This window comes from Hippocampus bargibanti, linkage group LG14, assembly GCF_051943395.1.
Source record: "Hippocampus bargibanti isolate YZ-2025 linkage group LG14, ASM5194339v1, whole genome shotgun sequence".
NCBI classification, from domain to species: Eukaryota; Metazoa; Chordata; class Actinopteri; order Syngnathiformes; family Syngnathidae; genus Hippocampus; species Hippocampus bargibanti.
In genome coordinates this window covers 7,348,513-7,359,348 of record NC_142747.1, presented here as the reverse complement: position 1 = coordinate 7,359,348, position 10,836 = coordinate 7,348,513, and the positions used below count along the sequence as shown (strand labels likewise).

At 41.5% G+C, this 10,836-nt stretch overlaps 1 protein-coding gene across 2 annotated transcripts; it reads left to right on the top strand.

Annotated features, from left to right (window-relative positions):
- Positions 1-42: 42 nt before the first annotated feature.
- Positions 43-6,601, top strand: mmp13b (matrix metallopeptidase 13b). 2 transcript variants are annotated; one of them, XM_089013456.1, is made up of 11 exons: positions 49-220; positions 286-396; positions 515-642; positions 721-869; positions 1,105-1,230; positions 1,325-1,480; positions 1,556-1,676; positions 2,829-2,962; positions 3,056-3,215; positions 3,400-3,503; positions 3,585-6,601. In XM_089013456.1, exons 1-11 carry the CDS (start codon positions 128-130, stop codon positions 3,683-3,685), a joined length of 1,383 nt encoding a protein of 460 aa, XP_088869582.1. In that variant the 5' UTR covers positions 49-127; the 3' UTR covers positions 3,686-6,601. The 2 variants fall into 2 exon arrangements, with proteins under 2 accessions (XP_088869581.1, XP_088869582.1); XM_089013455.1 differs by having other exon boundaries at positions 43-220; positions 1,325-1,676.
- Positions 6,602-10,836: the final 4,235 nt, after the last annotated feature.

The following is a 10,836-nucleotide window of genomic DNA, read 5'->3' as shown; positions in this document are numbered from 1 at the left end:
GTGAGTTCTCATCACTTAGGAGGAAGTGGCTAGGTGCTTTTACATGAATCACTTGGAGGGGTGGGGGTCAAGCATTATAAATACCCACTCACAGATGGACAGTGTCAATGACGGCTAGACAGACAAAATGTTATTTTGGCTGCTGCTGCCACTGGCCACTCACTCCTCTCTGGCCGGGCCTTTGCTCACCGCGGAAAAAGACACCCGGCTGCTAGCTGAGGTAAGACCCCAGGTTGTATGAGCTTAGTATCCTCAATACATTCAGCCCCTCTTTGTCATTTCCAGAAGTACCTTCGGCGCTTTTATGGCCTTCCGGTTGGTCTGCAAAGCCAAAGGAGGACAGCAGTAGACCTTAAGTCCAGGCTGAAGGAAATGCAGAGGTTCTTCAAACTTGAGGTGAGTCCATTTCATCTTACGGTGCATTTGCAACCTCTCTCTGCTCACCCGTGAGCCCAAACGAGATAAGCGCAATCGAGAATTGACAAGCGGATCGTCCTTTTTGCTTCCTGTGCAGGTGACAGGCAATCTGGATGACAACACTTTAGATGTGATGACTCGGGCAAGATGTGGCGTCCCCGATGTGGGCGAATACAATCACTTCCCGCGCCACCTCAAATGGAAAAACAATATTGTGACTTTCAGGTATGCTTCCAGACATGTCAATGCGTATCAAACAAAAAGAATTATTCTGATCTGCAATTTATTTTGCATTGGTTTCAGGATTTTAAATTACACTCCGGATTTGAGGAAGTCCGATGTGGACCGAGCCATCCGCACAGCACTCAACGTTTGGTCTGACGCGACCCCGCTGACCTTTAAGAAGCTGTACTACGGCACTGCTGATATTATGATCAGTTTTGGAAGGAAAGGTGAATAGGACACAATTCCGATCAAAAAATTCTCATGGAGGAACCGATGAAGTCATGTTAATTGCTAAGCTAACTAAAAACTGAGAGTAAAATTAAGCGCTGGGGTGGTTCAGGAAATTTTTCATCGAGGTCGGAGTGCGTCGCATCACCGTTGTCATCATCATCATCGTGATCATCATCATCATCGTCATCATTGTCATTTATTCTTTGGTGGAAATAAACTTGTGCCGCACAGAACATGGTGACCACAACCCTTTCGATGGTCCTAACGGACTGCTGGCTCATGCTTATCCGCCAGGCCAAGGCATTGGGGGAGACACTCACTTCGATGAGGACGAGCACTGGACCAAAGATTCATCAGGTCATTGTTTGACTTTGAAGTACAGTAGTGACATTTTATGGAAGAAAAAGATGCCCAATATTTTTTTTTTTTTTTTTTTTTTACCAAAACACAGCTTACAACCTGTTCATCGTGGCAGCACATGAGTTGGGCCATGCCCTTGGCATGTCACACTCCACAGACTCGGGAGCCCTCATGTACCCCATCTATTCATACGCGAAAGGGTACCCTCTTGCTGAGGATGACGTGAAAGGCATCCAGGCACTCTATGGTAACTACTCCATCATCAGCTCATCCATTTCTTGCTTTCTCTTCTTGAATACTTGGATTTCTTTCAAAAATGGAGGCCCCAACCCAGACCATAAAAAAATCAAGCCCAAGCCGGACGCCCCTCAAAAATGTGACCCCGAATTGAGCTTTGACGCTGCTACAGAACTCAGAGGAGAAACCATCATCTTCAAAGACAAGTGAGTCCATGCTCAGACATACGGAATATTCTTGGGGGTGTGATTTATTTATTATTTTTACCTAAACAGAAATAGATACACATAATATACAAACAGGATTAATTGCATTATATCGCTCTTTTTATTCTCTCTCTCTCTCTCTCTCTCTCTCTCTCTCTCTCTCTCTCTCTCTCTCTCTCTCTCTCTCTCTCTCTCTCTCTCTCTCTCTCTCTCTCTCTCTCTCTCTCTCTCTCTCTCTCTCTCTGTCTCTCTCTCTCTCTCTCTCTCTCACTCTCTCTCTCTCTCTCTCTCTCTCTCTCTCTCTCTCTCTCTCTCTCTCTCTCTCTCTCTCTCTCTCTCTCTCTCTCTCTCTCTCTCGCTCTCTCATATATATATATCTCATCTCATTTTCCGTACCGCTTATTCCTCATTAGGGTCGCGGGGGTTGCTGGAGCCTATCTCAGCTGTCTTCGGGCACGAGGCGGGGGACACCCTGAATTGGTTGCCAGCCAATCGCAGGGCACACAAAGACATACAACAGTCACTCTCACACTCACACCTAGGGACAATTTGGAGTGGTCAGTCTGCCTGCCATGCATGTTTTTTTGGAATGTGGGAAGAAACCGGAGGACCCGGAGAAAACCCACGCGGGTCCGGGGAGAACATGCAAACTCCACACAGGGAGGCCGGACCGGGACGCGAACCGGTGCAGCCGGTGTGCTAACCACTCGACTACCGGGCCGCCCCTATATACATACATACATATATATATATATATATATATATATATATATATATATATATATATTTATATATATATATATATATATATATATATATATATATATATATATATATATATATATATATATATATATATATATATATATATATATATATATATATATGCATATGCATATTGTACATATATTATTGTACATATGTTCTATTTATCATAAAGAAAAATATATATATATATATATATATATATATATATATATATATATATATATCATAAAGAAAAGAGAGAGAAAATTGAAAATGCACATTGTACATATGTTAAAGAATAAAAATAAAAATAAAATAAAAAATAAAAAATATTATTTTTAAAATAATGTAATTATTTTAAATATGCAGTTTTACTAACATATTGACATTTGTGTCATTTTGCAGATTCTACTGGCGCCTCCACCCTCAGATGCACGAACCCGAGCTAACAATGATCAAGTCCACGTGGCCGTCCATCCCAAACAAGGTCGACGCTGCCTATGAAAACCCAGAGAAAGACCAGGTCATCATTTTTAGCGGTGGGTTAACGTTTTTAACAAATGACGATTAATAAAAATAACAAAAATACATACAGTATTTTTGAAGCAAAATATTGCTGTGGTGTTCATCAGGTATACGCATGTGGGCTTTAAATGGATACAACCTTGTTAATGGTTATCCAAAGTATATACACAAATTGGGACTTCCTAAAAGCGTGAGGAAACTGGATGCGGCTGTTCACATCAAGGGCAAGGGGAAAACACTCCTCTTTCATGATGAGGAGTATTGGAGGTAATGTTTGTGATATTTACTCCATGCATTTTTTTTAATGAAAACCAACTCGGCTCAATTGCACATCAGACATTCATGACGGTAAAAGTGAAACCGTGGCGCTCTGAATCTGGAATCTGGATTAAATATAAATATTTCATATTTGTCTTCATATTTTTTTTCCCTTTTGCTCCTCCACATTTAGTTATGATGAAGCAAGCGGGACCATGGATAGTGGCTACCCGCGATCCATCGAGAATGATTTTCCAGGAATGGACGATGAAGTTGATGCTGCGGTTTATCACTACGGTAACAATTTACTTTACTGTGTCATTCAATTTGAATCTCAAGTGAATTTTCTCAATAGTGTTTTTATTTTATTTTTTTCAGGGTTTTTGTATTTCTTCCATGGCCACACGCAATATGAGTACAGCTACACGTCAAGGAAAGTCATACGTATCCTCAGAACCAACTTTATACTTGGTTGTTGAGGTTTTCGATATACAAAATAAAACAGAAATCCATTGGAATAATATCATAGCAAAATTTTAACAAATATTTGTTTGCAACAGTCCTGGACACAGACACCGAGAGAATTCCCGCCAGTGTGACCGCCGATAGTATTTGTATTTATTCTTTTGGTTTATCGTTTGTTCTGTTTCACTTCAAAGTTGACTGTCTGGGCTCAGGATTTGCAGATACTGTCGAGCACCTTTACCACAAAGTCAAGGCCTGGGGGCCTGATCTGGCCCCCGCATCATTTTATGTTGACCACGAAAGCAAATCAAACATGTTAACTTCCACGATGCTTGTACTGTACTTGAACTGTATTTTGTATGTTTTTGAAATGTTATTCCCAAAGAAGCTGATTAATAACTTTAAAGATAGCCCATTTCAAGTTCTGCACTTGTCATATAGTGTTTGTACTATTTATTTTCAATGACCAATTAAATTGTTCATTGTATTTGTTTTAAATTGGAACATTGGAACCCCTGAAGTATTTTTGACTGCATATGTTAGACTCAACGAATGGATTGGATGAGCCTTTATTAGTATCACAGTGGAGAAAATTACATTTCACAGCAGCAAAGTTATGGAACGAAGAGGAAAGGAAAGGAAGATGTAGAAAAAAACAAAATACGGGAACTGCTGGAAAGGCGTCATCTTGAAATAAAAAAAAATAATAATAAATAAATAAATACATTATAAAAAACAACAAAGTACTATGACAAAGACATGACAAGACTCACTTTCTGCACCATCTTTGTCGTATAAAGCAGTTCAAGATGAAAGTGCACAGGATTGATGCGTCCTTTTCAGCAGTGGATCAGGGATGTCATGGTGAAATGTGCACGTCTGCTACAAGCTAAATGTTGAACGCAAACACGAAGCTGTAGCATCCATTGATTGTGTCACGTCTCTTGTCCCACGTAAATCCGCGTCAATTCCAAGCCGCGACAGTTCCACATACGCTTCGGCGCTCTTTCTTTTCATTGTGGGCTACTCAAGCCATGCATCCATCGACATTCCTCCCACTCAAAAACGGTGCTGGCACATTCATGCTGCCGAAAAGACGCATCCGCTCAGCACAGTCTCCTCTTTGATGATGTTTTGTTTTGACACGACTCACAACAACGCACATCACAACAACACAAAGTGACAAAAACAACACAACAACACAAAAACAAAAAAAGCAAGTTTCATGCCTACTCGGGTGCCTTCTTGGACTTCCTAGTGCTGGAGCCTATCGCAGGTTTCTTTGGGCAGTAGGCACGGGCACCGCGAGCCAGTTGTCAGCCAATCACAGGGCACACAGAGACAAACAAGCATCATCGCTCACAATCACACTTGAGGACGATTTAGAGGAGGGGTGTCAAACTCAGTTTTTGCCGCGGGCTACATTGTAGTTACGGTTTCCTCTCGGGGCCCGTTATGTATCTGGGGAAGCCATTAGAATATTTAATCCCCTACATATCTACATATGTATCATTATCATTATACGTATAGAACGCATAACAATTAATGAATATCTAGTTTTGAAATCTGAAGTCAAGAATAATAACTGTTATTGTGGTTTACATGGGACACTCAAGCATCATGGAATTTCACATGTCTGATTTGCTTTTGCGGGCCGAATAAAATGAGGTGGTGGGCCAGATTTGGCCCCAGAGCCTTGACTTTGACACCTTTGATTTAGAGTGTCAAATCACCCTGACAAGCACGTTTTGGGAATTTGGGAGGAGGCCAGAGTTGAGTGACATTTGTATATTTGTGTTCCAAACATATTTATCAGCTTTAAAACTTAAAATACAGTGATACCTCAGCTTACAAACTTAATTGGTTCCCAGAAAGTGTGTGTAAGGTGAAAGGTTCATCTGCCAAACATTTATTTCCAATAAGAAACCATTAAAAATGATAATAACCTGTTCACAGGTCCCCATAAAAAATACTTTTCTACTAAATAAGCCTTAAAACTGCACAAAACATACCTTATTTTATGTATAATAAATGTGCTATTGTATTGTAATTAAAGAAATAAACTGTACTATGTAATAAAGTTGTTTTATTTACCTTTATGATTGCAGTTGTCAATGGATGGTAGCAATGGTACTGGGAGAGCTAAGTCACACAAACGCACACCTTGTTCGTGTTTTTCGATGATCTCCTTCTTCTGCTGGACCGTAATTTTCTTTTGTGTCCTCTTCGACGTATCTTTTGTGCCCTCTAGCCTGTGGTGGGGTCTTTTTCAGTCCCGTAATAGCAAAAGTACTCCACTCGATAACAAACCACGCGGTGACGAAAACTAGTCCGCCAGCCACCGTGATCTCCTTCTTCTGCTCGGTCGTAATTTTCTTTTATGTCTTCTTAGGCTTAACACTAGCCTGTGGTGGGGTCTTTTTCGGTCCCATAATAACAAAAGTACTCCACTCGATAACAAACCACGTCCGCACTCAAAGAAAGGTGGTGACGGAAACTAGTCCGCCAGCCACCGTGATCTCCTTCTTCTGCTCGGTCGTAATTTTATTTTATGTCTTCTTAGGCTTAACACTAGCCTGTGGTGGGGTCTTTTTCGGTCCCATAATAACAAAAGTACTCCACTCGATAACAAACCACGTCCGCACTCAAAGAAAGGTGGTGACGGAAACTAGTCCGCCAGCCACCGTGATCTCCTTCTTCTGCTCGGTCGTAATTTTCTTTTATGTCTTCTTAGGCTTAACACTAGCCTGTGGTGGGGTCTTTTTCGGTCCCATAATAACAAAAGTACTCCACTCGATAACAAACCACGTCCGCACTCAAAGAAAGGTGGTGACGGAAACTAGTCCGCCAGCCACCGTGATCTCCTTCTTCTGCTCGGTCGTAATTTTATTTTATGTCTTCTTAGGCTTAACACTAGCCTGTGGTGGGGTCTTTTTCAGTCCCGTAATAGCAAAAGTACTCCACTCGATAACAAACCACGCGGTGACGAAAACTAGTCCGCCAGCCACCGTGATCTCCTTCTTCTGCCCGGTCGTAATTTTCTTTTATGTCTTCTTAGGCTTAACACTAGCCTGTGGTGGGGTCTTTTTCGGTCCCATAATAACAAAAGTACTCCACTCGATAACAAACCACGTCCGCACTCAAAGAAAGGTGGTGACGGAAACTAGTCCGCCAGCCACCGTGATCTCCTTCTTCTGCTCGGTCGTAATTTTCTTTTATGTCTTCTTAGGCTTAACACTAGCCTGTGGTGGGGTCTTTTTCGGTCCCATAATAACAAAAGTACTCCACTCGATAACAAACCACGTCCGCACTCAAAGAAAGGTGGTGACGGAAACTAGTCCGCCAGCCACCGTGGCGCTCTTTCGACCGTGTGGTTTGGTGTTTCCGCCGAAAACTAGTTTGTATGTGAAAAGTTCACTAGCTAAATTGTTTGTAAGCTGAGGTATAAATTGTTTTATGTTTGTGTGTGTGTCAAAGCGTGTGTGTTAAAATCTTTCGGGGTGTGGCGACAGCTTCGGAACTTTGGATCGAGACGAGTAAAAGACATTTGAAGGGGAGGTGGAGGGTTGGGGCGTGCAATGAAAAGTGAATGAGGGGGCATCCTTGGGGAAAAACGTCGACTGATTCAAACCAGATGGTTGACAGAAAACGACAAATGAATCATAACAATGACTCCACTTAATTCCTGGAAACTCCCTCTGAGGTCAGCAGGATGAGAAGCGATGATGCAAATTCTCCCCACAAAATCAAAACACATGTGACTTCCTCTTAGTTCCCTTGATTTGATGCACACACACACACACACACACACACACGCACACACACACACACACACACACACACACACACACACACACACACACACACACAAGCACACGCAGACACACACACAAGCACATACACACACACACACAAACATACACACACAGACACACGGTCGAATGAAAAGCTAGAATGCAATGCAGCACTGCGATTGGCTGACAATCGGTTCAGGGTGTCCCCTGCCTACTGCCCGAGGATTGATGGAACCGGCACTTCTGAGGATAAAGCGGATGAGAAAATGGATGGATGGACAGATGATCGGTATTATTATAGATTGCGTTTAGAAATGATCACTTCTGACTGACTCAGGGGCAACAAAGGTGTGTTGTCCATCCACTGGAATCTTTCTTTCTCTCCGTCCTCGTGATTCCTGAGTATATCTACGGGTGTCATCTCATCGATGACGGGACTGTTCACATTCTTTCAAGAGAAAAGATAAGAGACAGCTCAAAGCAAAGGTTCACACTTCCTATGAAAAACAAATGGCAAGCAAAGTGACGCGAGCTGTGAATAAGTTAGCGATAAAGTAGAAACATTGTGACCTGATTTTACTTCTCCTGAATCAAATTGGATGCCGGGTGACGTTTAGATCAGGTCAGGAGGATCGTTTGAAAGCAAGAAATCATGTGAGAAGACAACAAGAAAATGTGATGGCGATCCTGTCGTTTTTGTTGGAATGGGGTGTGACATTTTACGATGACTATTGAGGACATGTTCGTGTCATTTGACAAAGGAATTTTAAGGTGTGTTGTTTCATAGTGCTCTGGATGGTATGTGGAATGGAAGTTACAATGGTGCCAGATCAAAATTAGCAACGAAGGGGGAAAAAATGGTTGCAGTGTTTGCACAGCATTGGAGATAAAGAAATAAGACAGCTGAATTCGAAATCGATGATTATCAAACCGTCCTCTGAATATTAAAACAGGTTTGCTTCCGCATGTCGGTTGCAATAATTCATGTGGGAAAAGTCTCCTGGCGAAGTTCATAATGGTCCAATTACGGTATATTTAATTATATCATGAATGAATTATTGTGCTGTATTGTGTATTTGTAAATGTGGAAAGTTAATTGAAGACTGTTTATTGTGGCACCTTGATGAATATTGCTTTATCAGAAAAAATACATATTTTTTGGTCTTTTTTGTGACATCAGATGTGATTTTTCTTTTTACAGCTCAATGACAATTCAGAATGTAAAAAAGCTGCATGAAATCAATTGTAAGAAACTTTTTTTTGCATATTTGGAATATTTTAATGGGGTTTACAGAAAGCTTAGAAACACGTTTTCAACCTTTTGTCATTGCGTTCAAAGACATCCACAGCCAACAAGGCCATCTTTGTGCCGCATAAAATGAGGCAAGCTTTTGTTTGTCTGACAAACAAACTGAGCCAAGATGCAACACTCTGACACGGTTCATCTGCCCCTTGCGTCAGCGCACCACCAATGGGTCAGCGGACGTTCGGATCAATATCATCAAGGCAAATATTATTGATACCAAAGTCCATTTAAGATGTAAGGGGTTGTTCTTGTATTGAGACATTAATCCAGTTAAGGCGTACATGTTGAGCTGCAGAGTGAATTAGTATTGATATTATTTTTTGGGGGATCGACTACGTGTCGTGTTCACATTGTGATTGAGGGTGGTCTTCAGTCCTAACATGTAAGTGCTTGGAAGAGAAAATGCACACATCTGGAAGTGCTTTCTGCATTCACTGAGTGCTCACTTACCCTCCTCCCTCAGGCAACAAAGTAGCCACTTTCACAAATAGACACACACCAATGAAAGACATTGGAGGGGTGGAGGTGGGGGGTTGCTGTGTCTTGCCTAACCGAGCATTTAAATGAATTAGTGCCTCAACCGGCCCCCTCCCCTCACACACGCACACGCACGCACGCACACATACACCCACACACACACACACACACACACACGCACGCACACACACACACACACACGCACACACACACACACACACACACACACACGCACGCACACGCACACAAAGGAAAGTAGTTGTTGGTGGCAAGTCGTCACCCTACGTTGTCAAAACCTCCGAATTTTATTTAATCAGCAAATCATTTTTTTCCATTCGAGAATATTTGTTGATCTCAGTGTCATGTTTTTCTAACGTTGTGTTATCAAGAGAAAAGAGGGCATTATCTGAACCCTTTGCATAAAGGAACTTTTGTGTTTATCCAAGCCTCTTACTCTGCTTGTCATCTTGGCAGGAATCCAGACAAAACGAGCTAGATAAGATTCCACACGAAAGCACGCCACTGACCACACACTTTATTGTTTGTAAGGCCCGGAAAAAACACTTGACTTTGTGTCTTGCTCTCAATTTTCCCATTAGGGACACACACTTCACACAATTAGGTCTCGGAATGAATGCTCTCAAGACACCTGGATCTCATGAGGTCTCAATTCAGAGTGCATTCAAGGACTGATACATTGTTTCCATCTTTGCTTTGTTTTGCCTTTTGGCTGTTCAGGTTCTTATTCAGGATAAACATAGGGTTATGTATGTCACAAAAGACTGTTTTTTTTGTTTTATTTGTTTGCCTTGATAGGATATTAACGGCAATGTGCACGGTGGTAAGCGGTTTACACATCTGCTTCACAGTTCCAGGTTTGATTTTCAGCTGTGTCTTTTTTGTGTCGATTTGTATTCCATTTATAATTGTATTTTATTTATTATTCTTATTATGCTTGTCTGTGACTGTAAAGTGTCCTTGAGAGCTTTGAATGGCGCTTGAAATAAAATGTATTATTGTTATCTCACCAGGTGCGCTGCTTATTTACTGTACAGTACATATATATGATACCTGTCCATGTTAAGCGCTTTGTTGCAGCTTCAGTTGTTGTTAAATCGCTATATAAATCAATATTGGACTGTAAAGTGTCCTTGAGAGCTTTGAATGCCGCTTGAAATAAAATGTATTATTATTATTAGTAGTAGTAGTAGTAGTATTTGGTGTGTTCTTTTGTCTTGTTTCTCTGCTCACAGCATAATGAGCTAAGCTGGGTGAATATCCGGAACCACTTTCAAGTGACACCACAGCCATCATTTCTGATTATCCATTTCTACTCAACATTGAATTTGGTTTCACATGGGATTTATGCTGAAGATGAGTTGCTGAACATGTCCCTCTATTTGAAAGAGAGACACATCCAGTCTGTTCCAAAGTCATCATTGCGCACACACGCATTTTATTCAAAATGACAATTATAGACTGGAAGGTGACACAGTCTTTCCTCCCGGGTGTTTTTTGCGAATGCTCCAGAATGAATCTACTGACACACCCAACATCACAGCGAGACAGAACACGAGCAGGCAACACG